We start from the raw sequence: 27,777 nt of genomic DNA, 5'->3' as shown, positions 1-27,777 counted from the left end.
GCTCCCATAATCGTGCTTCAGCTGAAAACGGTACGGCTTTGAGCGGCAAGATTGGCGGACGATGGATCGGCAGGGCGGGAAGGGGGAAACTCGAACCCCTCTGATCGATCAGTGTCGTTCCAAACCTCGCCGGTGGGCGTCCTCTCGGGGGACTGTAGAGCCGAAGAAGCTGGAGGGGTTGTTGGTGTTGCCGTAGCTGTCTTGAAGGGAGCTTGGAGGAATCTCGGGTCCGGGCGATCTGTCAAGTGCCTCCGAACATAAAGCGCCCTCTCAACGCCTAGTTAACCGTTGTGGGCTTGGTTCGGTTGGAGGACAAGCCCGCTGTTGAGAGAGCGGGTGGGAACAGTGCAGTCAAGGCTCAAGCTGGCTGAAGCCACAACGTCGGGTGAGCCGCCATCCAAGGGAGGAGGGGCCGCACAACTTTTAAGGTTTTGAGAAGCCCACAGGGTCACGCTCTGAACGGACATGTGTTGTACATACGGGATGTTTGGGCTCGTTGGCGAACAAGATGTGGAGTGTCGATCACTGTCCGAAATATGACGCCCCCAATTATTGGATGCTGGCTGGGAGCTGTCAGGTTCGGGGAGCTGCCGGCACTGAGTGTTTGGGGGCACCGGGGGGTGTGAGCAGTTAACTAACTACACTAGTGTAGGCCGGTGACGGCTCCTCGTTCCTTGTCTCTGATTTTCGGGTTGAGAGAGCTCTTCCGGTAGAACTGGGGTGTCGGTACTTGGGGCGCCTGGGGTTGCGCCCCTCGTGCCTCGTGCCTTCTCGCTTTGTCCCTCAGCAGAAGGGGGGGGGGGGGGGTAAGTTCGGGACAGGGCGAGGGAAGGCTTGGTCTTGGGAGCAGATCCCAGTACACTAGAGCCCATCTGGACTCTAGCGCGGGAGGGCTGAGAGAAAGGCTCCTAGGAGACGAGCGAGCCACCCCGTTTCTTTTTGCCTTCTGGTTGGAAATTAGGGTCTCAGGAGCCGCCGGTGCGTGTTGGTAACATTGGCAACTGCCACTGGGACATGTGCGAAGAGGAAGGCAGGAGCGAAAGAGCGCAGCAAATGGGCGATGCCTTGAACTTACTCCGGCACTGTGCCAGCCGTGTGTGAGTGGAAGCTGCGATACATCTCTACCTGCCCACTGCGCTGCCTGGTCAATGGCGAGAAGGAGTACTCCGTTCGACAAGGGCTACTCGTGCCCCCGGTTGAGTCTTTTTTGTTTTCTTTTCCTTTCCCGCCCTTTTTTTTTTTTTTTTTTTTTTTTTTTTTTTTTTTTTTTTTTTTTAAAATCTACACTACTGCAGGTCGGGTTCGAGTTCAGGTTGGCTAGTGGATGGGCAATCGCGGGAAGGAACCACCCAAGCCTTCTTCTTGCTGGAAAGCCGTTTCCCTCGCACACAATTAGCACTTATCCAGGTTTGGGCATTCTCAGATCCTCAAACCGGGGAGGGTTTGAAGTGGAGTGTTTCCCTCACTCCTGGCGTCCTGACTGAGCGGGAGTGATGGGCCTTTCTCATCCAGCGTCCGCCAAGATAAACTTGCCTCTGTGCTAGCGCGAGGATTCTTGCGCACAATTTCAAGAGAAAAAAAATACCGAGAACTTGGTTTTCGAGAGGGAGGATGTGGCAGCCCTCCGGGGGGGGATTCTTTTCTTTGTGAGCGGAGCGAGGGAGGGGAGTGTATCTAACCACTCTCTGAGCTGAGCAGGCCCTTGGACGACGAGCACAGAGTCCAGCCCAGCAAAGGCATCCAGATCAGGCATAGCCTGACCTGTCTTTGGAAATGGGTCCCCCTCTTTCCCTGCCGTGGGAGAGGGACAATCCCAAGTGGACAAAGGCGGGAGCTGGATGGAATCGGAACAGGGGAGTTCTAGGGTCTGCATAGGTTTCTGTGAAAGCAAAAAGTGCCAGTTTACGGCACCACCATTAGGACACTACACCGTAAACAGCAGTAGCATACTTGTATGTATGTACATACATACACTACTAAAGTATGCACGCAGGCAAGCTTGCATAACAGGATGTCTTCACGAGTAGTCCATGCACTCTTGGCTTGGATCAGAGCTAGCGCGGGTGAAGAGGGGGTAGAGAGAAGGGAGGAGAAGGGGGCCCGGGGCCCCCAAAAGCTCAAGAAGCGTTCGCGTCTCTAACTCGCAGGGCCCCCAGAGGTTCGAAAGCATCCCGCTGTTCCGGGGGATGGATGTACAGTACAGTCCGCGAGCCGTGGACAATGGAGGGTTTGCCATTCCATCGACAAATGGGTTTATCTAAGAAAACGTGCCCGGGATCCCGGAAGTCGGTCAATTTTGCGTTTACCGTTTCCGTGCAAAAGACGAACGCGGGATGAAAGTGCTTGGAGGCATCTCCTGATCTGTATGTATGTACACTACATGGATTGCTGTCAGAGCGCAGAAGGATTGCTGCTCAACTGGGGGATAGCGGCCTCATCGAGCGCGTCGAAAAAGCATGATGTGCAGCAGGGATCAGATCCACACCGGTTCAAACTCAGATTACACTACTATAAGCACCCCTTCCCTCAACAATAAGTTATTGCCCACCCTGGAAAAGTCCTCACCTCAGAGTCTGGATGCCGGTGGTTGGGGCGACTAGGTAATTCCTTCCAAACAGAGAGCTTCGTTTTCTCGTGTAGTCGGAAGTTAGCAATTCTTCTTTGGTGTACGACTTACACGGCATTTATCGCGGATTCTCGAGAGCTGAGGTATAATGAGTGGCTCTGTGTTCCATATTCCCTTAAACCTGAAAGCGGGATCCACGATAGAAGTGTACTGACAGTAGGATCAAGTAACTACTCCCTGGTCAAGCCTCATCATCTCTTCACTTGCTTGGCAGCCCACTTTGACAAAAGAAGCGTTCGTCCAGTGTAGGACGCACTGTGCGGTGTACATACAGACAGTATGTATGTGCATACATAGATAAGATAGGTACACACATACGCGACAAGGCCATCCACACCAGTAGGCCAGCGTACGGCTGGAGCTTGCCGGGTCTAGAGTTTGACTGTCCCTGAGACACTTTGTCAGCCGGGATAGGGATCAACACGGCAACTCTCCGCGCTCGCTAGTCGCTTAGTGTACGGAGTAGTTATTGCGCGTGTATAAATGTAGCATGTAGTTACATGCATATATGTATTCAATCCTAATGTACAAATACCACCACCGCGTAACTACCAGGTACTCCCGCATTGCAGGTATCTCCTCTATATACGTATTTTTTTTTTTTATTTTTTTATTTTTGCTCTTGTCGAGGCAAGGCGAGCGACGAGGTGTTGCTTTCCAGCAGAAAGCACGGGCCACGCAGAATGCATTGACAATTGGCAGCTTTCCCGTGGCGCTTGGCATTTGCGAATGTCCGCATGCGGCGCATGCTGCTTACTTTTTTTTTAGTAGCCAGGCTATGTAATAAATACCCTTTCCTCTCCTTTCCCTTGCTTCCCCCTGTACATACTCCGTAGTTAGCCGGGGTTGAGCATTGGCCATAGTGTAACTGGTCCTGGTCTAGTGTAGGTACGGTAGTTTTCGGATAGTCCATCATATCATATAAGGCAAAGACCATTTAAGTAACGTTATCACAAGGAAAAAAAAGGCCTAGGCACAACCGGTGTCTTCGCTCCTTGTTTGTACCCGCTAGACAAGCATAGCATACACCAATCAATGTGTGTCTGTATGGACGGAATGATGTGTTGTTGTGTACCGAGTAGTTAGGGGCTACGGGGTACGACTCCAGCTCCTCTCTGCCTCTTTGGGGTGGTAAAGCTCGATCCGATCGATGTGCAGCGCCTGGGTTCTTTTTCCTCAGGGGGCCCCCGCAGTCGTGTGTTCAGCTGGGTGTCCAGGGTGGTGTAATTGCAGGGGTGCTCGATTGGAGGTGACAGGCAAGGGCTTGCTAGGTCACGAGTGGGGCTCCCGCGCGGCGGTCGACGCCTGGGCGCCCCTAGTTAGTGGGTTACACTAGTCCATCTTGCCGCTGCCTGCATTGCATTGTGCCTTGTCGCCGGCTCCCGCAGAAGAAGCACAGAAAACTGCACAGTTGCAGCGTTCCGTTGTCCGCAAGAGAAGTACAAGGGAGCAGGCAAGACAGGCCGGAGCTGTACAGTAGATCGGAGAAGGGAGAACGGAGGGAGGGAGGAGAGATCCGGAACCGTAACATGACAAAGAGAGGCAATGCGCGGAATCAGTCCTTTCTCCATCCGGGAATTTTTGGCGAGGGGAGGAGCAAGCGAGCAAACCAACCGCAATACAACGAGGAGTTATATACGGAAGAGCGTATAACGTATGTTTTGGTTGTTAAGAAGCTTCTCATTGTCTACGCAGGTGCTATATGTATATGTACCTAACAATACACTAGTTAACTCGGGTACGGAGAACGCTTTCCACTACACTAGGCCAGATGCTTGAATACATAGGCATGTACTCTATGTATGTGCAAGGACTTCTGGCTTCTTACTGTACGCAGTACTCGTCACTGAGCCTACTACCCTAGTCTGGCTTGTTTGTTCGTGTGATCGACCTAAGCACCATCGCGAGCGGCAAGGAATGGGACCTGTCACCTTCGCGCCGCACAGCCCGATACGCTCACGTTGCTTGCTTGTCGCGTGTGCTACGCGACCCAACCTCACCGGAATGGCAGCTTTCGGTAACTTGAATCCTTGGCGCAAATCTTCTGGGGAAATGATCCTAGTGGAATCCGTAATCACTCCGTGCTTTTTGCAACCATCCGTAGCCGTCTTCGGTTTTTTCAGACCACCGGTTTCCCCTTTCCTCTTTTGTTTCTCTGTCGGTACAGAGGAACGGTGATGAGCTAGTTAGTCGATATCGACTGACCGATTCTTACAGCGGCTCCCTCGTCGACGACGTTGTGTCTGCTGCTCAAGCTAGTAGTGATTAGCATAGTGTATCTCCAACATCGGACGCTCGGCTCTGGACATGAAGCTGTGTGGCGTCAAACAAGGTTAACGGCCATTGCTCCGTACTGGCGCTAAGATCCGTTGACAGATCTTGGGTTGTGAGGTGGCGTCTTCCGCGCTCTTGTTCGGTGCTGTTCAGGAGCAACAATCTCGCCGCTGACGATCAGGGGACTCGGGTGTCAAAAATAGTGACACACTAACTGCATTGGTTCCAGACTCTTGGGCATGCATGTTGCGTCCTCCTGCAGTGATCCATACTTGGCAGTGACTCGGACGTTGATCACATTGGGGGGGAGGGGGGGCCGACCCGGCTCGGGAAAGGCTGCTGCAACTCCCCGGGGCAAAGTGTGATTCCCGCGAAATTCCTTTGCTGTTCTTTGCTGCTGCCATCCCATGTACACTAATCCGTACTGTAGTCTGTAGTGTACCAAGACTCGTATCATTTCTGTCAGCCCTGGAGCGCGTCCTTCTCGAAACGTACCGCTTTATTCCGTTTTGCGGAGCCTCCCTTTACGCATCCATCGTTGCAACATAAGAAAAAAAAAGAGAGACAGAAGAAAAAATAATGAAATAGAAGGCAAAGGAAGTCTCTGGAGGTCACGATGCACGGTTTTTTGTTCGTGCAAGCAAGGCAGTAATAGTCGGGTGTGCATCACACTAGTGCACAGAAAGTTGGGTATATTAGTCGGTTGCGGGGCGAGTTCCATGTTGTCGCGGACTTGGCTTGGGTAGGCCCACACAGTACCAGATTAACCTCTGAAACAGTAGTTATCGCAAGAGAAGAAGGGATCATCATGGAGCAGCAAACCAAACAGCACTTCGAGACTCTGGAAGAGCCAAGTAATAATTAACAGTGATGTGGTTATGGTGGACGGTTTTGCTCGTTTCCACCATATAACCTAGCGAGTTCTTCTTTTTTTTTTTTTTTTTTTTTTTTTTTTTTTTTTTTTTTTGCGCGCAAACACGAACCGGGGGAGAACCGAAAGTTCGCGACCAGAAAGAGCCAAATGCTCCAATCAATATTTATCCTGCATGTCTGTTCTGGGCACGGATCCCCATCAGCTCTCGGTTACGGCGCGAAGGGACTGGGCGATGATGGGCAGAACCTTTGAAGTAGCTTAGTATCCTGGCTATCTGCCAATCTGACAAATCCAAGCTGGCATTTTTCGATTATTCTTGTGCACCTGGGTGACACAGCCAGCCGGCCGGCGATGTTAACAAGCCCAGTATTCATCGCACGCAACGCTAACCCAGCCGCACATGTATGTATGTACATACCCTGAGGGCCGCTCGTTGTCATGGCGTCGACATAGCCGGACGGATATGGCGTCGCTACCGGACGGGCGGGTTTGAAGCCATTCCCGGCAAGCGGCAACCAGAAAGCCACCTCCTACCTTGCTATCGGCACCTGCCAAAACTGGACAGCTCTCCACACATTCTTAACACGCAGCTGCAGTCCAGAAAGCACCTCTTACTTTCTTTCCTTCCTTCTTTGCTTCCCTTTTTCATTTTCTCCTTTTCCTTTTATGTGTGTTCAGAAAAATTTCCCCTTCATCTTCTTTCTCTCGTTCGAGGCCTGCAACATCCTACTAGCGAAGGCTGAGACTCATTGAGAGCCCGGATGGGAGAGCCCAGAACGAGGTGAAGCCACCAGCGAGAACCCTGGCTCAATCATACATACGCACCCACATACTTCCCGATATTCAGAGAAAGGGTTGTCATGGTTCAATCGAATATGGCAGAAGACGGCGCATACAGAGAGAACCGAGAAGGGGGTATTTACTGCGGCGGACTGTACATACATACAGTACACGCATAACCCCCCAGCTCTGGCAGGTGACATGACCTGATCAGATCTAGCAAGTGGAATGAGCTCCGCTGGGGCGGTGATGGTGATGTGCACTCTTGCCCTCCCTCTGGCCGCGCAAACTGACTGACTGACTGACTGACTGACTGACTGACTGACTGCCACTTGATTCCAAACGAGAGACGTGATATTCGCAATGCACTCGGACCAACCTGCTGTCGGGTAGCTACCTCATGAGAGACACGCATCGTGCTGTGTTCCCCCCCCCCCTTAGCTGGAGCGAGCCAATCGTATTCCAACCGGCAGCTGACGAATTCGGCTTGTTCAGGAATGGCCCTCTCGGAGCCGATCCCTTGGGGACACGCCGATGCTTGCTTTTTTCCTCCGTCTCAGACAAGAGTCCCCCCGCCACTCAACACCGCTGGTCTCCTTGGTGTATCCCTTACATTAATTCGTACGCACATACATACGTAGACTAAGAAAACAGCACTCTCGTTGAGGTGACTAGTGAGTAACTAGCGCGAATGTGTTGGGGAACCGAAAGGCAGCGCGGTGAAGGCTGAAACCGTCGACGCGTTCACTCACTTTTTCGAATGTTCAAGGTGGCGGCGCATCGTATCACGCTAATGGCTAGTCTGTTCTATCTCCGCGGCGTCAAGAGCCGATCCCGATTTCGTCGACGTAGTGTAGACAGACAAACTACAAGTAAGGAGCTCAAGAGTTCCGAGCGTCGGACTATCACATAACCAGCGTGGATATTCTAGCATTGGCCACGCCCTTGAACACGAAGGCGTCTCTTCCTAAGCGATATCATCATGCTTGGACGTCCTGTCAGCCCTGGGTCTTGCTTGATATTAACGGGTCTCCACCAACGATACGATGGAGTCCACTTCACTTCGGCGCACGAGACGTGGGGAAACTCATCAACATCAGTTGCCTCGATATAGTTACAACCCAACCCATACCGCTCACCAGCCGACCGCCTCCTGACAAGCTGTGAGTTCCAAAGGACTCTACCAGTGGTCGAGAGGCAATGGCATACACTCGCAAGACAGGGCCGCCTCGCCAATGCAGTCTTATTAGATACGTACTCGCCCTCCTTCAATGTGTAGCATGCTCTCTCGGTCCCGACAGGAGCTCAACAAACAACTTGATCAGGCCCAATATCCCGAAAGTGAGAGAGAAAAAAAAAAAAAAAAGCCACGAATCACACATCAGCCGTCACCGAGTCAAGAAGGAGGTGGGTGTGTGTATTATCTACCACAACAGAAGGATTACTATATGTAAGGAAACACCACCTAAGCGTCCTGAACCATTCAGTAGTAACAAGACACCAATACCAAAGGTTACGATCAAACGGTTCGGTGGGGGGTATCATTCTAGTCCAGCCTCCAGTTCTGAGCGCTGCGTGTGCAAATGAGGTAGAAGAAGAATTATTGCAAGAGGAAAGAGAAAGGCTTGGGGGCTAAAGAAGAAGAGAAAAAAAAAAAGGAACAAAAAAGAATAAACACAAAATAATAGGCTGATGTATCTCAGAAAGCATCGCTCTCACCACCGCCGTAATTGCGCTGCCACATGCTGCTCTACAATGCGCTTCCTCCATGATCTTTCTCTGACAGCAAGGAAAATTTGACAAAGGAAAAGGGTTTAGATTGGTTATTCAGAAGGTGGTGAGAGGTCAGGTCCTCCCCCCCGGCCCCTCCCCCTTCTTCGTTATTTTAATCCTCGAAGAACCCGGCATCATCAAAGTCCTCGGCTTGGGCATCATCATCATACGTCTTGGAGCTCATCATGGGCGGCGTGACAGGCTCGGCGAGCGGGCGCCGCTGAGGCGTCTCTTGCGCGGCTGCCGCGGGCGCTTTACCCTTCGCGTCGTCTGCGAGCGAAGGGGAGGCTGAGGAACGCGGCGGCTTCGGCCTGTTGGCGAGGTCTTGCGCCGTGAACCGGCGTCCCGTGCTGGAGAACGCGGTCGGCTGCTTGGCCTGGTTCGGGGGCGTTGTGCGCATGCGAGATGCCGGAGGTGTCATGAGTCCACCGAAGAGACCACCCGAGGCAGAGCTAGCCCGCGAGGGCGTCGAGGCCTTTCCGTTGGCCGGGGCGGGAGACGACAGGACGCTGCCGAGCTCCCGCGCCTTCCGCCAGTTGCCCCATGCTGCGGCGAGAGGGCCGACTGCCTGGGCAACTCGAGGGGTTGCGGCCTGGATAGTGGCCGCGATGTTAGGCAGATTGATGGCCGAGCCCCCGTTCATCGCCCTCTCGCGCTCCTGCTCCTCCATCTGCAGGTTCGCCTTGAGACGGATGGCAGCGTCCTTGACGGCGTTCTTGTCGTAGTCATCACGGCTTAGGGCAGTGATGATGTCTTGAAGATCCGAGTGGCGCACGGCGAGAAGTTCGCGAAGCCAGATGATCTCGTCGTCGCGCTTCGAAATCTTGACCTCGGCCTCTGGGTCAGTCTTGGAGAGCTTGGTCTCCAGCTCCTCGATCCGCTGCTCCCGTTCCTGCAGCTGCTCCTGCAATACCATGATGGATTCGCGCAGGGCCTGCGGCGATATCTTTTCTGGCAGTTCAAGCTGACGCGATGAGGCGGCGGGCTCGGCTTGAGCGGCTGCAGTTCCGGAGCCGGAAGCAGACTTCGCGGCCTGAGCGGCCGCCCGGGCAGCCTCCTTGGCAATCTCCAGCTTCTCCTCCAGGTGCGCCACCTTGTCCTGGAGGTACTCCGACTTGGACGTCGAGATGCTGAGACGTTCCAGGAGGTTCTGCTCGGCCCTCTGGGCATCCTCCGTCGTGTTGCTGAGCTGACGCTCGTAGCGCGCCTGCAAGTCCTCGACCTCGTTCTGGTGCTTCCGCACCAGCTCCTCTATCTCGGCCTGCTTCGAATTCTGTGCTTCCTCGAGGAGCATATCGTGGCGGGCCTTGGCCGTATCCGCATCCAACCTGACTTGGTCGAGCTCGGCCCGGAGCCGCGACACCTGGGCCTCGAGCTCCTCGCGAGCGACGTTGACCTGGTGATTCGCGTTCTCCACTTCGGCCTGCATCGCCTCGCGCGTACGTTGGACCTCGCGCGCGCCCGATTCTCTGGCCTCTCGGAACTCGGCCTGGTAGCGGAGAGCGCTCTGATGGAGCTTGTGGTTCTCGGCGCGCAACTCGGCCAGAAGGCCCTCAAGCCTCTTACACTCGGCGACAGCCCTCATGCCTTGGCGCTCACCCATCTCCAGCCTCTCGAGCTCCGTCTCGATACGCTCCCGGGTCCTGGCCTCAGCCTGCAGTCTGGCCTCGAGAACCTCTTGCTTGGCGAGCAGCGCCTGCTCCTTCTTGATCCGGCGAGCATTTTCCTCGGTGATGGCTTTGGTTGCCTGGGCCATTTCGTCTTGCATCGCGATGAACTTGGCACGCCAGGTGTCACGCACGCGCTCGTTTTCCTGCAGCTGGGTGCCCAGAGTGTCGATAAGCTTGTGCATAGCCTTGTTCTCGTCGAGGGCCTGGGCAAGATCCTTGTCACGCCTTTGGATGATGGCGACGATGCGATCAGTCTCGGACCGCCAGTGCTGAGCTTCCTTGCGTGCCTCGCGGGCGTCAGCCTCAAGCGAGTTGATCCGGTTCTGGGCTTCGCTCTGGGCCTGGTGGACATTGGCCTGGCTTGCCTCCAAGACGGTGAGACGCATCGCATTCTTGCTATTGACGGCCTCGATTAACTTGATCCTCTGGTCCTTCTCGTCGACAAGCTCCCGGAGCCGCGTCTCTTCCTCGGACGATATCCGAAGCAGGCGTTGGACTTCAGAGAGGCGATCCTCCGCTGCTCTTCGGCCCTTGACTTCCTCTTCCGCCTGGCCCTCCGCATGCTGCAGTCGCTCTTCGAGGTCGGCAATCCGCCGGTTCAACGCGCTCTTGTTCATCATCTCGACCTCAATCCTGGTAGCAGCAGAGTGGAGTTCACGATTGGCCTCGGCGGCCCGGTCCTCGGCGGCCCGCCTCGCCGATACCTCGGCCTCGGCCTTGGTTCGTTCGGCAACAAGTTGTTGTTCTAGCTCAGCAACGCGGGCTTGAAGCTCGTTGAGTTGCTCATCCTTATCCGCGGCCGGCTGTGGAGGCGGAATGCGGCGCTCCACAACATCCTCCAGGATGCTCCTGATTTCTTCGCTGCGGATTGCAGGCTGGACTGAGCGGCCGAGCTCCTCCTTCATCTGCTCCCTCATCTCCTCCAGTGCCTTCAGGACAAAAGAGTTATCCGATGCCTGTGAGGTAGAAGGCCGGAGCTCTGCTGACTGGTTTCGGCGTTGCACGGCAAATGCGTCCAGAACAGCGGCGCGAATTTGCTCCATCTTGCGGTCGCGGCGTGGACTGAGGGACCGCGGCGGACCAGGCACCTCATCATCCTCATCATCGGCGTCGCTGTCACGGTTGTCGACAGAAATGCTGCCTCCCTCGCGACGGCTGGATCGAGTCCGCCTCGACAGAGCCCGGTTGATACTATCCAGAGTCCGCTCAAGAGGGCCGAGGCGCGCGTCAAGCAAGCCACCGACAAGCTGGTTGACACGGCCGTCGAAGAAGCCAACCCGTGACTCGAGCTCGTTCTGCTCCTCTTCACCGAAGACGCCTTCCCAGTCACTAGCAGGCAAGCTCTCGCTTCCATTGAGACGGTGAATAGCGCCCTCGACGGACTGGCCGCTGCGAGGGGGTTCAACAAAGGGATCTTCCAGCTCCACAGCCGCTGATTGGAGACCATCCGCCTGGCTCGGGCTCGGAGCGTCGCTGCGAGAGTAGCTCGGGGGCAGGCGAGAAGGTGACGACTCCACGGCACGAGCAATGGGAGACTGAGGCAACGGACTGTGCTCATGCCACGGTGAATGATCATCGTACGTCCTGTTCACGCCCATATCCGGGTTCTCGTTCATAAGACGCATCACTTCATCTATATCAGCCATGGACGGCTCGCCTGCTGCCTGCTCGCCATTTGGCATGGCAGGCTGTTCCTCAGCAGACAGAGGTGAGACGGTGTGGTCGGCGGCAACCGGCGCATCCTCCGAGGGTGGTGAGGGAGGAGGGGCAGCGAAGCGGGAGGCGGCCAGGCCAGTTCGTTTGGGTTGCGGCGGCGGAGGCGGCGAAGCCTGGGCATATCGTGAAGCGGAAAGCCCCTTTTCCGAGGAGAGCGTTTGCGGACCGGGCTCCGCGGGCGCAGTGGTAGCATCTGCAACTTCTCCTTCTTCGGCTTGCTCTTCGGGAGGTTGTGCCGCTTCCTCTTGCTCCGAGCGTTCGGGCGCCTTCGCGGAGATAGCGACGGCATCGTCCTCGGCTGCCGTGTCTGCATCTCCGGCAACAGGCTGAACGGACTTCTGGTCCACAACAGGCTCCTCAGCCTGTTCAACAGCCGCCTCCCATACTGCCGCACCCGGCACGAACTCCTTCGCGGTTGCAGACAACGACTTTTTATGAGCAGGCTTGAGCGCTTCAGGATCGAACGGCCTCGCATCGTTGAAGGCTTGCGCATCCGACTTGTTGTTGAACTCGAAGGGTGCCCACTTCACCGTGGCTTGTTCCGGCGAGGGTTCAGACGGGCTAACTGTGGCCTTCGTATCTGTCGTCTCGGAGACCATGGTTGACGACATGCCCAGATTAGACTCATCAAACGATTTCTCCTCCACCGGCACGCCATCCTCTTGACCGGATGTATCCGGCTGAGACACAGGGGCGGGCGTGTCCTCCTTAGCGCGCTCGGCGAAAAGCGGTACATCGTCGCCATTCTCGGCATTTGCCCGAGCCCTCTTGATGCGGGACTCATCGACAACCGGGCGATCGTCGGCATCATACTGCGTGCCACTGGCCGCAGGAGATTTCCGACGGTCTGGCGCAACAATCGGGATGGCCTTGGACCTCTTGCCGGGCTTGGCGTGGTCGGCACCCTTGAGGTCGATGGTGCCAAATACGGAGCCGCCCAGGTTGCTACCACTCTCGGGCCCCGACGTGATGGGGCTCGTGAGCGACGTAGACAGTGAATGGGGAGTGAAAGCTGGGGCATCTGGTCGGAACTTGGGGCCCGTGGTCGAGAAGCTGAACTCGCTCTGGCCCGGCGAGAAGACAGGAGCATTGACGTTGATCTTGGAAGAGCCAGTCGTCGGTAAACGGGGTTGGCTCAACGTGGCCGAGTTCATGCCAGCGTTGAACGCCATGGGCTGGAACGAGTTGCTTGTGAAACTGAACGCGCCCGGGTTGAAGGTGCTCGTCGTGGGGTTGAAAGCACTAGTGGGACTGAAAGTACCCGTGGGGTTGAACTTGAACTCGGGCGCCTCCACATTGAGCTTTGAGAAGGAGGAAACACTGCCACGGCTCTGGTGGGGTTGATGGCTGCTCTTGGGAGGGTTGCTAGGCTCCTCGGTCCACGGGTTGCTGGCGGTGGAGAAACCGCGCTGATGTACGAGCTTGGAGAACTCCAATGCTTGCACGGGCGTCCCCAGGTTGCTCGGATTCGTCTCGATCTCGTCCTCTTCGGCCGGCTGGGCATTGATCTGCTGCAGCGTGGGCCTGAACGCTCCCTGTTTGGAGACATCGTCCTCGGTGAAGTACTTCTGGGACAGCGAATGTCCACGGCTATGGGGCCGGGGATGATGTAGAACGAGGCCGTCCGCGTCACTGGCAAACCGATGAGACTGAGGTGCGAACTGCATAAGCTGGTCTCCCGCATGGCCAAGGGCCGAGCTGCTCGGACCCGCCTCTGGCTTGTCCTTGTCGTTGTGCGGACTGTAATCTTGGTCATTGTCAAGCTGTGACCGCATCTGTTCCTCCAAGTGGTACTCCGCCTCGTCAATTTCTCTTTGCAGGCTGTCACTGGCGTTGTGGCGGACAAAGCGCTGCTGCTCAGAAGTCGCGGGAGGAGCGTCGGCCACTGCTTCCTCGTCCACCTCGCGGAGCTCCTGAAGACGAGGCGAGGCCCTCACTGGGGGCTGGAATTGATGCGGCAACGTAGAAAACTGGAGTGACTGGTGACGTTGATGTCCCACAGAACCCGGTATTCCGTCGGGAGAGAAGGGCGACGCCGGCGACATGACCGCCCCGAGATTAGCAAGGGAAGGCGAACCGCCGCGATGACCTTGTTGCAGAAGCAATTGTGGAGACCACGCATGTGGTGATGATCCCGAGATCGATGCGCGGGGATTGAATTTGGCACCAAACGGCCCCGGCGAGACTCCGGCTGGGACACCGGGGCTCTGAGCGGCGGACGTCACGAGCTGGGCGGGGAAGGGGAACCCGGCAAGCGCCTGATTACTAGACGCCGACGATGTCGGGATGGGCGGAGAGAATGGGAGCGGCGGGTATTGCGCAATGGACGGTTGTCTGCTAAGTGCAGACGCCGGGGAAATCGAGGGCGGAGGGGGCTCTTCGTCTGCAAATGAAACCCCAAGTGCGCGGAGCTTCGCCTCGTTCAACTCGTCGACATACCTCTTCCACGCTGCAGACACTGTGTTAGCACCGAATCTCAGGCCTCTCCGAAACCTGGGGGGTTTTGCTGCTTACCATTCAAGTCTGGAAGAACCACCTTGAAGTCACGCTCCTGCAGCTCCTGTAGTATGTCTGCAGGGTCTGGCCAGGCACGCTTGCTTTGTGACGAATCCCTGGGGTCTGCATCCTCGTCCGGCTCGTACAGATCAAAGCCGCCAATGTCGTATCCGAGCTCCTGCCAACTTCGGAGCATGCCGATGACGTTGGCCTCTGTCAGGGGAATAGGGGGTTTCCCGGGCTGACCACGCTCTTCGTCCTTGGGGAGCAGCACGATCACGCTCTTGCCCTTCCAGGGGATCTTCTTCTTCACACGCGGCGGCGTCGCGGTTGCTGCCCGCTTGACCGCTCTCGACGGCGTGAGCGGGGGGTTGGGCCCGGGATCGGGACCGCTGGCGGCGGTTGGGTTCGGCCCTGCATTGTGATCGGCTGTAGGGGTGTGAGGTCTCTGGGTCGGCCCGGCAGTTGGGTTGGATTCTGCTACGCTATCGGGCGTGGCCAGGTCGTCCGAGGACGCCATTGTCGCAGCCGCGGCTCCTTTTCTGCGGCTCGGGTGCGACGGCCGGAGCGTCTCGTTGCTAGACTGTTTCCCTAGTCCGCCGCGAGAAACCTGTCTGATCCTGAGGCTGTCCCCGTTGCGGCTTGCCTTGGGCGTCTGGACGTTGTCGTCGCCTAGCCAGGCAGCTTCCTCGCCGGAGAGGGAGTCGCTCAGTGAAGAGTTCTCGCTGTCTCCGTCGCTGAACCAATGCCGCCTCTCCTGCTCGACAGCGCCCCCGGCGGTGTGCTGCCGGATCCAGCCCTCGGTGATACCGTTCGCGATACGTCTCGCCCGGTTAGCGAGGACGGCCGCGGCTGCACTGATCTCCGGCAGTCGTGCCTGTGGCTGGGAGTCTTGTGTGGATGTGGGCGGGGCGGGCCGCAGGAACGGGGTCTGAAGCTCCAGCCGATGGACCGGCGAGTCTTCCGACGTCTCACTGCTCGCGCTCGGGCTGCTCGAACTCCGGTTCCGAAGGTGTGGGGGATATGGCGACCCCCACGGGTTGGCGCCGTAGTCTGCAGCACTGCCGTCCTCCGACTCTGCACGATCGTCCGGCGGCGTCCTCAGCAGCCCAAGAACGCGCTCGGGCAGTCTGGGCGCTAGGAGAGGCGGGAGCTCGGGAGAGGCCTCGCCGTCGGCGGTCGAGGCACTGGAGAGCGCAGGAGACGCAGCCGGCGGTTTGTCTGGTTCCCAAGAGTCCCTCCGTCGGTCCTGTGCCGATGCACGAGGGGGGGTTTTCGGCGACAGCTTTGCGAATGTCGTTTTCACCGGTTCCTAAGAGGAGGAGGAAAATGTATTGTTAGCTTCGACACCGCTGGGTGCCTGGAAACTTGTGGGCGGCGTAGCAATGCTTGCAGGCTCAGGCTTACCGAGACGAGATCAGCGCAGACGATTCCGGGTATCGTCTGCACCAAGTCTCTATTATGCTCTCAAACCCCACGTTTTTCCAAGCCTATCTCCGCTCAAGCCGGGATAACAATGTTGACGGGTAACCCCTGGCAAGGATGTTGTGGTTGTCGGTGAAGGGAGCCGTACGCGACGCGTTTTCGGCGAGTTGCGGCGGAGGACGATGTGCTGGTCGAACCGGGGGGGGAAAAAAAGGGAAACAGATTACAACGGAGCTAATTTACGGAGTACTGTCTGGCAGAATTAAGGAGCGACAAGAAGAACAAAAATCCGAAGGGTTGCGACATGGAGGCACATCGAGGCTTGTGCAATCGCTACCAAAGGTCGACTTGAGGGTGATGGTGGTTGAGGAGACTCGAAGCCTGCACCATGCACCGAAGGAACGCGAGGAGTGTCCGTGAGTGACCTGCTGGCTTAAAGGGACTAGGAGGAGGAATCGTGGGCCGCCGGCTGGCAATCGCGGATTTTTTTGGCCGGAAACAGCTTTGTTTAATCAATCAACTCCCCTGCCCGATCCACATGCTTTGGCCGGTAATTTCACTCCTAGTGTATTTGGCGGATGGTTGGTACCGAGTGCACAGGCAACTGTATGGATTTGCCGACAACAGCCCCTGTCGCCATGTCACTCGTAACAATTGCACCCTAAAATATTGATGAGGGTGCCGAGAGAAGCAGTCGCCAATTTTTCTTTCCTTTTCGCAATGGCAGCCAAGTCCGCATCCTGAGTCTCAATGTACATACAAGGCTTTACGTTGAACAACTCAGAGCAGCCACGACAGACGTGCATGAGGCCGAGAGCTTGGGTGGGCCACCCCCTAAACACAAGGGTCCACTGAAACCGCGGGGCCGGGGCTGGGGCTGGGGCCGGGGCCTTACAAGGAGTTGCTGCGTACACTACGGCGGCAACGCGATAACAAACAAAGCAGGAACAACCTCAGGGTCCTTGTAGCAGGCATCTTGCTTGCTCTCTCGTTGGAACCTGAGAGCTTGTGATCACGTTGTCTCTTTAATGTGCTCCAGCGCCGAGGGCTTCGATTTGGATAACGGACACCGTTTTCTTCAGATATGTTCTTCCGTCGCTCCTTTCAACTCAAAAAAAAAAAAAAAAAATTGTTGAGAACAAAGTGTGAACAGAGACCACGTTCGAATGCAGACAGCACCCGATAAAGACAAGCAGCCAACAATGACAAGCCAGCTCAGTTATGCGGAAACAAATGACGCAGTTAGGCCTAACTGATGCCCGAGTAAGCCACCTCGTTGCCAGACAGTCAAAGATTCCTGATTGGTGTCACAAATGTGCAGGCGTCCAACGCCCGCATGGTAGCAAAACACCAGAGAGCAACGAACCAAAGCAAGCTCCCGAGCTCCGGATCCCCACGGCTGACGAAATCACCGTTATTTTTCCTTTCGCGCCAAACCTCCGAAGTACCCTAGGAAGACCAGAAACCGCGTTTCTCAAACACAAACCAAACCCTCCGTCCCAGGGCTCAGACCTCGCAAAAGAAATCGAAAGTATCATCCGAGCCTACCAACACCGGAGACGACGGCGGGAACTTTTTCACAGTAGCCGCAGACGCCGCGCTCTTGCATTGTTCTGCCATTTGAAACACGCGGGATTGTCAGCCTCTCTTCGTGCACTGTATGAGATACCTCTTTTTCTTAGACAACAATGGAAGAAGAATAAGAAACCCGGGGCGAATGAACTCACCATTTTGCCGGTCACAATCGCTCACCTTGAAGCCCACCCCGGGTTTGGTGTTCGCCATGTCCGCACACGCGTTCTTTTGGTTGTCACATGCCCGGTTTGCGGCTGTATCGTAATCCGGCTGCGAGGCATTCTGTTAGTAAAACGATGTTTTCTTTCTTACCACCAGGCCCGATAAGCCCGGCTCGGGTGCTTCATATAAAAAAATAAAAAAAAGGTAAGACCGGGAGTGGCGTACGAAAGTATCGCCGTCGACCTCATATGGCCTCTCCGGGTTCCCCGAGTTGGTGATGGCCGGGGCCTCCGCGCCGCCCAGTGCCCCGGAGAATGCTTGCAGATTGGCGCGGCCTTGCTGCTGCTGCCGGGGAAGGACGACGCCCATGCGGAACTCGCTCTGGCCGTATCTTGTGCCATCGACATTGGAGGAGGCGAGCGTGAGGACAATCCACGCGGTGAAGAGGAGGAGAGCCGCGAGAGGCATCATGCGGTGTTCCTCGGCTGCTATATGGGACGTTGCTGTGTCCCAACTCGGCTCGAAGTAGAACTGCGGCGAGAAATATGATGTTAAAGTCGAAGCATCTGAACCCCTTTGGATGGCGAGGCCATCAACAAAGCTACATTGGTCTAGAGAGGCGAATCCAAGCACGAAGCACTCAAGGCACAAAGCTGTAATATCTTGTAGCACATTTTTACGCACACCAAGTTCCATTCGATGACCTATAAAGCGCAGCTGCTGTCGCTGCCCAGCGTGCTAAGGCCCTCTGATGAAACTATCTTGAGACAGACGCACTCAGCTGTGACCCAGAAGGGGGGTTGGCCTTTCTCCTACACGTGACATGGTGATATCCACGCCCGAGCACCGACAGGAATATCAGAACCTGTTCCTGCATTGCATCAACTGCATGCTCAAGTTTGGGATGACGACTTTGCGGTGCAGCAGCACGCGAGCAATGTCCGTGTTACGCGCGTATTCTGCCATGCAAAAGCGTGGCTATCCCCACATGACGTTGTTTGGATGTAGTGTGATATTATTAAAAGGTCCTACATGTCCTGAGGTATTTTGCGCGATCTCGAGGGACCGACCACATCAAATGCAAACAGAAGAAGCCATCAAGAACATAAAGGGAAATAGTAAAAGTAGGGCTCTTCGTTTGATATGCTCCATATGTTCCATCTAGCGTGCTCCTCGAGACATAAGCAAGGGCAACGTAAAAAAACGCCGCGAACCTTCCTACCAACCGCCTGGAGAGTGGAATCACCAATCGGAGGTTCGTAGCGAACCACGTCTTTACCACACAGGATCATATCCTTCCGGCGGAATGTGCTGACGTGACGGCAAACGTTGCTCCGGCTACCCTATCAAATGACGCTCCGAAAGGACGCAGGAATAAAAAAAAAGAACCGATGCTCGAAACTCCTTGTCGCTCTCCTCCCCCCTCCCTCCCCCTTGATTAGATGGATGAAGGAAACGGAACTGGCGACGGACGAAGCGAGCGAGCTAAAGGAAGAATCGTGAAGGCCCAGCTTCTCAGCGGCACCGGCGAAAGAGGTCTCTCAGAAGTTGGACGCCGTGTTGACTTGGGTCGGCGCGTGGTAGCTCTCGAGCGTGCTCTGGAAGGGCGAGCGGGCGGCTCCGGGGCCGCCCGAGTCGGGCTTGCTCTCGATGGCGCTGTTGTAGTCCATCAGCCCGTCGGTCTCTTCCTGGGGCTTCTTGCGGCCCCAGATGCGCCAGGCGACCAGCGCCAGGCCGCCGAGGACGATGGCGCCGCCCACGCCGACCACCACGCCGATGACGGTGTTGCGCGTCTGCGTCGACATGCCCGAGGAGTTGTCGTTGTTGCTGCCGGGGGCCGCCAGGCCGGGGGTCTGAGTCGTCTTCGTCTCGCTAGTGTAGGTCACCGGAGAGCCGTCGTCGCGGGTGGATGTGATGATCCGAGTGATGATGTAGGTCGACGGCTCGGGCTGCTCGGTTGATGTAGATGTCGGCTGGGCGCCCTTGCTCGACGAGGTGCGGGTGTCATGGTCGTCATCATCCTCCTTCGAGCTCGTTGGAGTCGGCTCCTCGTCGGATGTCGAAGTGGACGGCGGCTTAGGAGTCTCCGAGCTCGACGTGGTGGTGGGCGGCTTCGTCGTCGTGGGGGAGGAGGAAGAGGTGCTAGTGCTGGTCTCGGGTTCTGAGGTCGGTTCCTCCGAACTGGATGTTGTAGACGGTTCCTCAGGCGGAGTCGTCGACGTTGCGGGACCGAGATCGGTTATCAATTTGTCCTCCTCATCCTGTTTCCGCTGAAGTCCCTTCACATCGCGTCCGGCAAGGTTGATACCACCAAAGGTAGCCTCGGCGACTGATATGGCCGAAAGCCCCAAGACTAAAAACCTGAGCGCTCTATTGAGCTGCATTTTGGCCGGTGTTGCCGTAAAACCGAACCCAAAACAGTGTCGATGGCGGTTCCACGCGCGGGTGAAACGAGACTCTCTAAGAGGCGTTCACGCCCGGGAAGGAGAGGCCGTTCCGATGTCTGCGCGAGTGGTTCACAATTCGCAAACCGCTGCACGCTTTTAGGAATCGTTCAGGTCGAACCGACGACGTGAGTGGCAGGCGAAGCGGTCGGACAGCGAGGTGACGGACACAGCGAAATGAAGGGTTTGCCCGTGTGACCGAGTGGGTCGAAATACAACTCGTGCCTCAGGTTGCGCGAAACTGGGTAGTTAATCCAGTCGCGCAATGAACACCCGTGACAACGAAACGTGGAATGAAACCGGTTAGCGAGCGAAAGCGGGGAAGGTTGGGAAAGGAAACGAGTGGACGGGTTTCTTTTATTTTTTTAGTATTTTTCTTGGGATAGTGAAGGGCGTCTGAAAGAAGAGAATGGGCTGAGCAAAAGTCGCTCTTGTCGGCAGATTGCGTGGGACTCCGAGAAATGCGGACAAGAAGGGGTTTCGACAGGGGTCCTAAGGGATGCGAGGCAAGGGGGAAATCTTGGCTCAAGTGTTTCTCGGTCACGGTGTCAACAGTGCTCGTATCCCGACGGCACACGCGAGGCAACCCAAGTGGTCAGCACTCAACGGTTCTTTACACTAATGACCGACTGGGATCTCTCCGCGTTTTCTTCCCGGCAATCCGGAGAAGCTTCAGGCAGTACGTACTTATACTGCTGCGTACTGTAATGTAATGGGAAAACGGCACTCAATCAGTGCTTGTGTTTCTCTTCTTCATATTTCCCCCCTTTTTTTGGAAGAGGTATGAACTTGTATAGTGTACTCCGTAGTGATCCAGGTTGCACCGTCCGACGCCAGTAGTGTAGTCTTGTCGATCCCGCCACCTCCACTTACCCCATAGCTACCGTCGCCCCTCCCAAAAGCATTTCGACAAGCGAACGTTACCCACGGCGGTTGGCGCCGGTTCGTCCTATGCCACCCGCTGTTTTGCATTTGCCCTGTCGTGAGTTGTGCTGGCTGCAGACGGGATGATTGCCTTCCGAGAATGTAGGCTGCATGCATTGCGCGCATCCCTTTGACGATTCGATCAGTCTTTCCATCGTGTACATACTCTCCGTACTACACTGCAAAATACATGGCCCGGTGTGTACAGTACGCAGCATGGCGGCCTTGGAAAGGTCGTCTATAGGTGACAGGACAAGATCGCGGAGTTTCTGCCGGACAACGCAGGGCTGTCCTAAATGCCGAAAATCCCCATCAAGGCCAAAAATAACCTGAAAGCCGTTGGAACGCCGGATCTGTGGGGATTCCCCTAGTTGTAGCTCTAAAAAGCTGTTATTATAGTATGCAGTTTCGGGCGCTTGGGAACTCGGCGCATGACTGCTGTTAAAGATCGCCGAAAAGGCATGGTTTGTGGATCAATTAAGATGCCTGTCGGTTGTGGCTCAGCATTGCTCGGATGTGCCCTGAATGGGCTTGGATTTCCCTGCAACGGCCCTCGGCCTCTGCGGGTGGGCGGAAACCGGTTTGGGACGATTACGGCATCGTGCAAGACCCTGCAGCAGGAGTGGAGCGTGGTGCGAAGGTCGGCGTTTCCGCTCCGTTCCTGCTCAGAGCACGGGATGGCGCAGCAGCTTGGACTGGGGAATGCGAGTGGTCATCAAGAAGCTGCGGCTACGTTACGAACAGGTACTGTACACAGTACGTATCATAGGTAATTTACGTATCAATGGTTACATTTGTGTCAGGTGCCATCTCTGCAAAGTTTAGGTGTCTTTCTTGCATGCCTGTCGATGTAACCGCAAAACCACGCCTGCGGTCAGCTTGAGCTCAAAGCAAAAACCAGCCCGGATGAACACATCCAGGGTATGGATTAGGTCGACTCTGATGGCTTCCGAGGCTTTTCCATCTGGCAGGGCATCCATGCACCCACAGACTTGCCGCGACATTGGCGATGTTCGATGGGAGCCTCGATCGCGCCGACAAGGATTCGCACCTGGCAGGTCTCATTGGCGATCTCAAGAGATCTGCTAACGTTCCTCGTGGTAAGTATGGTAGGCTTTCAAAAGTAGAATATGACGGTCACGCGTTAGCTGGGGCCTTGAGTCAACGCCAATGGCGGACTTGCCTAGGCGTTCTGATCTAACACCTCCTACGCTTCTAGAGCACCTAAGCGCCGTAGTTACTCCGCTGGAAGTACAGGCAATATGTTTTCTGTATCTAAAAGGCACCAGGTAATTGGCCTTCTTGAACCTAACCGGGTATTTGCAGGGTGTACAAGTTACTAGTCAGCAATCGTGATGCCACATGAGTTTCTTCTCGCTGTCTTGTTATTATTGCTAGGAGCTTCATTTCAGAGCATCGCCGGGTTGAGAAACGTTCTCGTGTGTAACGGTTTTGGAGAAAGCATCTAGTAGGTATGAGTGAATTGGTAAACCTGCGCTTTTCCTATCAAGCAGTTCTTGGTTAGTGCTTCAAATCCAAGATGTTTTAGGGCCTCTTTTCCAGATTGGCATGAACTCATCATTCCACTCTCCGTCTCTTGGCCATCAAGTCGCTGTTTCCTCCTCGCTAATCTACGTTATTTGTAGCTCGTATGCATACTTTAAGTACCTACATACCAACTTCATTGCTCAGGAAAATGGATTTATAATATTAACAGACTGCTAGAGCAATCACATGGTAGAGGATGGTTAAAGAGGCCCTTCTATTGCTAAGGCAGTTACTAGCTTAGATATCAGAGGAGTAGACAGAGACTAGCCCCCCAGAACATCAGATACAAGGCGCGAATTTTTTTTTTTTAGGAAAGGGGGGGGGGAGAAACGGATAGAGGGTGTCGGAAGCTATAGAGCTTCCAAACGTATTAGCCACGCATTTGCCACAGCTGGATAAGGCTGTTTAACGCATTAGCTAGTCCCTTTGTCTATAAATGCCACTCCTTTTGTCTCCTTTATAGATAGTTTTAACAAGGCACTCTTTTCTTTGTATAGCTACCTACTATAGACACTGCTTTTAATGCTCCTAGAAGCTTATTACTACATTCGGCAGTTATAAGCCTGGTGCCTTGACTACTCCTTTACCGATATATCTTTAATATTAGTGGTAGCTTCTTCTATTATAAACTTCCTTACCTTACTTTAATATGCTTTTGATAATGTATCTATCTATTATGTCCGAGATCTTAGTCGAGACTTCTATATACCTTATAGAGCCTAGTTCTTAGAACTTATAGTATATCGAACTATAGTTATAGGCTAAATTCGCTAGTATATAGGGATTTATTAACCCTAATGGTGACCGTAAGCTAGATCTAGAAGTTCTATAACGCTTAATCTATAAGTAAGCTAGAGATAACCTTATCCTAGCTTCCTAGGAGCAACTCTAAGAAGGATTATTACCCTTAATATCTATAGATTTGATACCTTCTAATGTAGCCATTATAGCCAAATTTATATAACCATAAGACTCCTTTTATAAAGATATTATATATATTATAGATATTAGTTAGCGGATAGGATAGCTATAATACTAGCTAGTATATACTATGGATCCTAAACTCTATAAAGCTATAAAAGCATATAGGAAGAAGGATATTAACCTTATTAGGGGGATTATCTAGGCGCTTTGCTCTATACTTATACTATCTATTATAACGCTCTATATAATAGTTACTATATAATATATAGCTAGTCTTAATGTAGCTAAGCATTTGGGAGTTAATCTGTAGCGCTAGATTTATAACTTTAATAATGCCTTCTAGTAAGCTATCTAATATAATATCCCAGAAGTACAAAGTATATAAGGACTTTATACCTTTCTTAACATTATCGCTATATATATCTTATTAACCTAGGTAGCAAATAAGAGGATAGAAATCGAGCTTGCTAATAAAATAGGATAGCCACTTCCAGAGCTTAATACCCTTATTATAATAGCTAAGATCCTAATTAACAATAATATATAACCTAGAGTCTCTTAGAAGTATAGAATCTTCTTGACAACTTATATACTAACACTTCCTATAGCTTAAAAGAGTGGTAAGGAGAGAGGCAGAGACTTACGTACTTAGTAGCGTAATACGAGATATCCTTATAAGCGTCTAAGATATCTATAGGATCTAGTAGATTACTATATATTTAAGTAAGCCGTCTATGGTAACAAGTAACACTTATACCTTTCTAATAAGGAGTATAAGAGGATTCGCTAGGAGCTTAATAAGCCAAAGTAGGCTAGACTAAAAAATCAACTTATTACTAAGTAGGGGGAGCTATCCTATTCTAGGCAGTTAGGGGCAGGATACCCTAGTTCCTTTAATACATTAATTATTAGCCCTTAACTACTTAGCAAGCTCTTAACTCACTATAAGGCGTTTAGTATAGTCGCTCTATAATACTATCCTCTCTCGGAAAGCACTTTACTAGACTTATATAGCGTGACCTACTTGGTTAACAATAAGAAGTTCCTTTTACCTAGGACGTTCGTCAAGGTAGAGGATCCTAAGTTCGTTAAAGTAGGTACAACGACCTTCCCTATTAGTAGGAAGGGCACTCGGGTGATCGAGAACGTTCTAGATAGACTATATAGACCGCGTACTAAGAGCCTAACGCTTAAAGATATCGCTATCGTTAAAGAATTCTATATTAATATTATCTTAGAAGCTCTATTACTTAAGGCAAGCGCTTAGTACTATAGCTTAGATTACTTACTACGTTTTAGAACACTAGAAAACGATATTATACTTTATAAGTTAGAACGTAAGTATAATCTTACCTTCCTTAAATATAAGCTACTTTCCTACTACCCGAGCTTCTTAGACTACGTCTTAATTAGTAAAGTAGGTATTATAAACGTTTATATATCTTTATAGAACGTATTTGCTATACATAGTAGAAGGTCCTAGACGTAAGCGTTACCTATTATAAGAGAGGATACCAAGGATTTTTAGCACTTAAGAGCTAGCTACCTTAGACTAGAAGCGTTAAAAGCGCTTGTTAATAATACTGGAAACGTCTATATTAAGAGGATAACGCGTATTAAGTGTAAGAGCTACACTTATACTTACGTAAATAAGGTCATCTCTAAGAAAATACTACCTAAGTAGAAGTCTATACCCTTATTCTAGCAAGTAGCCTAAGATCTATTCGACTATCCTAAAGCGATTAATAGATTATAATAGCTATTTATAATTATTAACGAGTATAGTAGGAAGCTTTTCCCCTTCCTCTTAATAACAAAGTCGCTAGACTAGATTATAAGAGTTATCTAAAATTTCGAGAGCTAGGTAAGATGCTAATATAGGCTTACTATCCATAAGATTAAGCAAGATAATAATATTATAATGATTAGTTTAGTAGGGCGTATACCAATATACTATTAGACTTAGGCTATAGAAAGTGGTATTAATCTTAAACTCTTACCTTTATATACCTATAAGCCTAACGGACTAGTAGAGCAAGTAAGGTAAGAACTAATCTTATACTTAATTAAGATACTAGACAATATAAATCTCCTTATAAAGCTCTAATTAGGAAGTGTATAAGTAGTAGCGTACTTATATATAATAAGCCTAAGCCGTGCTTACTTGTTTAGAACTCCTAATAAAGTGCTCTATAGCTAGTTTAAATAGTATTTTTACTAGTACAAACCTAGCTTGATAATTACATTAACTAGTAACTTACGCCTAGATTAGAGTAGCATCTTTATATATGGATACTAGATATATATCCTCTATAAGGATAGGGAAGCTAAGTAGCGTATAAAGGACTTTAAGGTACTACTATATAGGCTAATAAGGTATCTTATAAGATATCACGTATCTAATATCTATCGCGTTTAGATGCCTAAGCTTAATAGGGTCATTATAACTTATAACGTTTACTTCGATAAGAAGACTTTCTACCATCTAGGCAAAGAGTAGCCGACAGAGTTATCGCTAGTAGTGGCGAGCTAGGAAGTTAATTAGTTCGATCTTAGCAAAGATTCCTAGGATAGTAATTTTCTCTAGAAAGCGTTATAATAGACCTAATAACTAGTAGAAGACTCTATTATAGTAGCTTAGCTACCTCTATTATAAGAGAGTCTAATAGTAGATTAACCTCTCTAATAGGGTCAAGACTTAAGGGTAAGGGAGCTCTCTAATATATAGCCTATAAGTAAGTAATTAGTTCTAGAGACTCTTATAATAGAGATGTAAGTAATAGATAAACTTACTAAATAGATAGAGAGCTTTAAAGGACTCTTGACCCCTAAATATACGCCTAAGCCCTTAGTAACTTACCTTATACCGGCTAGTAAAGGGGATATCTATTAGAAAGTAGGAGGGTTTAAATTAAGGCCTTTTTAGTCGCTAGTTAGCTAACTAGATGCTAGGGAGAGTAGGGGAGCCGTCAAATCTAATGGAGGAATGCCTTCTATAAAAGAATCTAATACGTACGACAAGTAGATGGAAGAGCTAGAAGCTAGGGATAGTACTACCGATATATTATACCTAGCTAAGCTAGAGGGGTAGAGCATTAAGCAAAGTCCGGATTAGCTAACGTATCCTCTAGAACGTAAGAACGAAGGAGAAGCTATTTGGCAACCTCTTATAAGGAAAGGTAGAGGTAGGAGGAGGGCTTATAAGCCTAGGGACCTTGTCTAGTCAAGCGAAAGGCTATAAAATAAAGAGAAGGTTAATTACTACTACTCCTTTATCTACGTAACTAAGGAACTCTAGCGATAGTTCTATAAGACTTACCTATCTAATTAATAGGAAGCTTATCTAGAGGACTAGAGTATAAGAATAATATATATAATATTCGCTATCACTATATAATAGAAGGATATTATATACCTTAGAGCAGCCCTAAATAAGCCGTATTAGTATATCGATGATCTTACTTATATTCTTACTAACTAGCGAGACCTATATAATTACCCATTAGGACAATAGTTTAAAGACGCGGCTCGCGAGGAGATACGTAACTTAGAAAGTAAGGGAACGTAGAAGATTATACCGTATAAGTAGGCGAAAGCGTAACCTATCCTATTAAAATAGGTCTTTATATATAAGTTTAATAAGGACAGTTTCTTAGAGAAGTGTAAGGTAAGGATCTATATATAAGGAGATCTATAAGATATTAGCTTAATAGAAAGTATATATATAGCTACTCTAGCGGCGTAGTCGTTCTATATAATAATAGCGATCGCTACGTACTTTGACCTAGAAGTTAAGTAGTTTGATATAATGTAAGCGTTCCTTAATACCGAACGACTAGAAGACGATCTTGTTGTCTATAAATTACTAGAAGGATTTAAGTAGCTAAGGAAATATGTAGAGTTGTAAAGAGCTCTATATAGCTTAAGAGACTTGCTACTCTTATAGTATAAGGAGTTCTATAAAATGCTATTGGATCTAGGTATAGAACTATCGGGTAAAGAGAAGTACCTCTTCCTAAGCTATAATAAACACGTTATCCTAATCTTTTATATTGACGACTTCTTAGTCTTCTTCCATAAAAGCAACGCTATAGCGGCCGAGTAGGTAATAGAAGGAATTATAGCTTGATATAATATCTATAAGCAAGGTAATATCGGTTAGTTCCTTGGTATTAAGGTAATTCGAGATCGACCTATATATAAGATATAGTTAATCTATAACTAATATATTAGAAAGGTAGTAAGAAGATATAGGCTAGATATGCCCAACGTGTATAAGCTAACTCCCTTAAGCTATAAAGAACTTAAGAAGTTTAAAGGGAGCACTACTAGTATATAGATTAAAGAGTATTAGGAGCTTATCGGATTAATCCTATACTATATAATTATACTATATCTAGATATTATATATACCTGTTTAGTATTCTCTTGATACCTAACTAACCTAGGACTAGACTACTTGTTAGAGGTATAGCAAGTAGTAGGATATCTATTTAGGAGCTCTTACCTATTAATCTAATATAGAGGCAAGTAAGCGATGGAAAGTCCGATGCTTATAATTACCAG

At 51.5% G+C, this 27,777-nt stretch overlaps 3 protein-coding genes across 3 annotated transcripts; all 3 read right to left on the bottom strand.

The window, feature by feature from the left end:
* Positions 1-8,290: 8,290 nt before the first annotated feature.
* MYCTH_2297957 (uncharacterized protein) lies at positions 8,291-14,919 on the bottom strand. Its single transcript, XM_003660051.1, has 2 exons — positions 14,228-14,919; positions 8,291-14,162 (listed from the first exon to the last, which is right to left on the bottom strand). Exons 1-2 carry the CDS (start codon positions 14,727-14,729, stop codon positions 8,440-8,442), a joined length of 6,225 nt encoding a protein of 2,074 aa, XP_003660099.1. The 5' UTR covers positions 14,730-14,919; the 3' UTR covers positions 8,291-8,439.
* Positions 14,920-16,773: 1,854 nt separating this feature from the next.
* On the bottom strand, positions 16,774-18,057 carry MYCTH_2297954 (uncharacterized protein). The gene is made up of 2 exons (XM_003660050.1): positions 17,597-18,057; positions 16,774-17,479 (listed from the first exon to the last, which is right to left on the bottom strand). The coding sequence occupies exons 1-2, from the start codon at positions 17,837-17,839 to the stop codon at positions 17,273-17,275; spliced, it is 450 nt and encodes a 149-aa protein (XP_003660098.1). The 5' UTR covers positions 17,840-18,057; the 3' UTR covers positions 16,774-17,272.
* Positions 18,058-18,724: 667 nt separating this feature from the next.
* MYCTH_2297953 (uncharacterized protein) lies at positions 18,725-19,898 on the bottom strand. The gene has a single exon (XM_003660049.1). The coding sequence runs from the start codon at positions 19,753-19,755 to the stop codon at positions 18,913-18,915; it is 843 nt and encodes a 280-aa protein (XP_003660097.1). The 5' UTR covers positions 19,756-19,898; the 3' UTR covers positions 18,725-18,912.
* Positions 19,899-27,777: the final 7,879 nt, after the last annotated feature.

Source organism: Thermothelomyces thermophilus, chromosome 1, assembly GCF_000226095.1.
Source record: "Thermothelomyces thermophilus ATCC 42464 chromosome 1, complete sequence".
NCBI classification, from domain to species: Eukaryota; Fungi; Ascomycota; class Sordariomycetes; order Sordariales; family Chaetomiaceae; genus Thermothelomyces; species Thermothelomyces thermophilus.
Note: the sequence above shows the minus strand (reverse complement) of the source record. Positions and strands in the feature narration are given on the sequence as shown.

Bases quoted from the DNA above. Each gene is read 5' to 3' on its own strand.
- MYCTH_2297954 (XM_003660050.1), bottom strand. From the start codon at position 17,839: ATGCCTCTCGCGGCTCTCCTCCTCTTCACCGCGTGGATTGTCCTCACG. The intron at 17,480-17,596 runs GTACGCCACTCC...AATGCCTCGCAG, and splicing joins AGGTCGACGGCGATACTTTC to CCGGATTACGATACAGCCGC.
- MYCTH_2297957 (XM_003660051.1), bottom strand. From the start codon at position 14,729: ATGGCGTCCTCGGACGACCTGGCCACGCCCGATAGCGTAGCAGAATCC. The intron at 14,163-14,227 runs GTAAGCAGCAAA...CAGTGTCTGCAG, and splicing joins GGTTCTTCCAGACTTGAATG to CGTGGAAGAGGTATGTCGAC.
- MYCTH_2297953 (XM_003660049.1), bottom strand. From the start codon at position 19,755: ATGCAGCTCAATAGAGCGCTCAGGTTTTTAGTCTTGGGGCTTTCGGCC.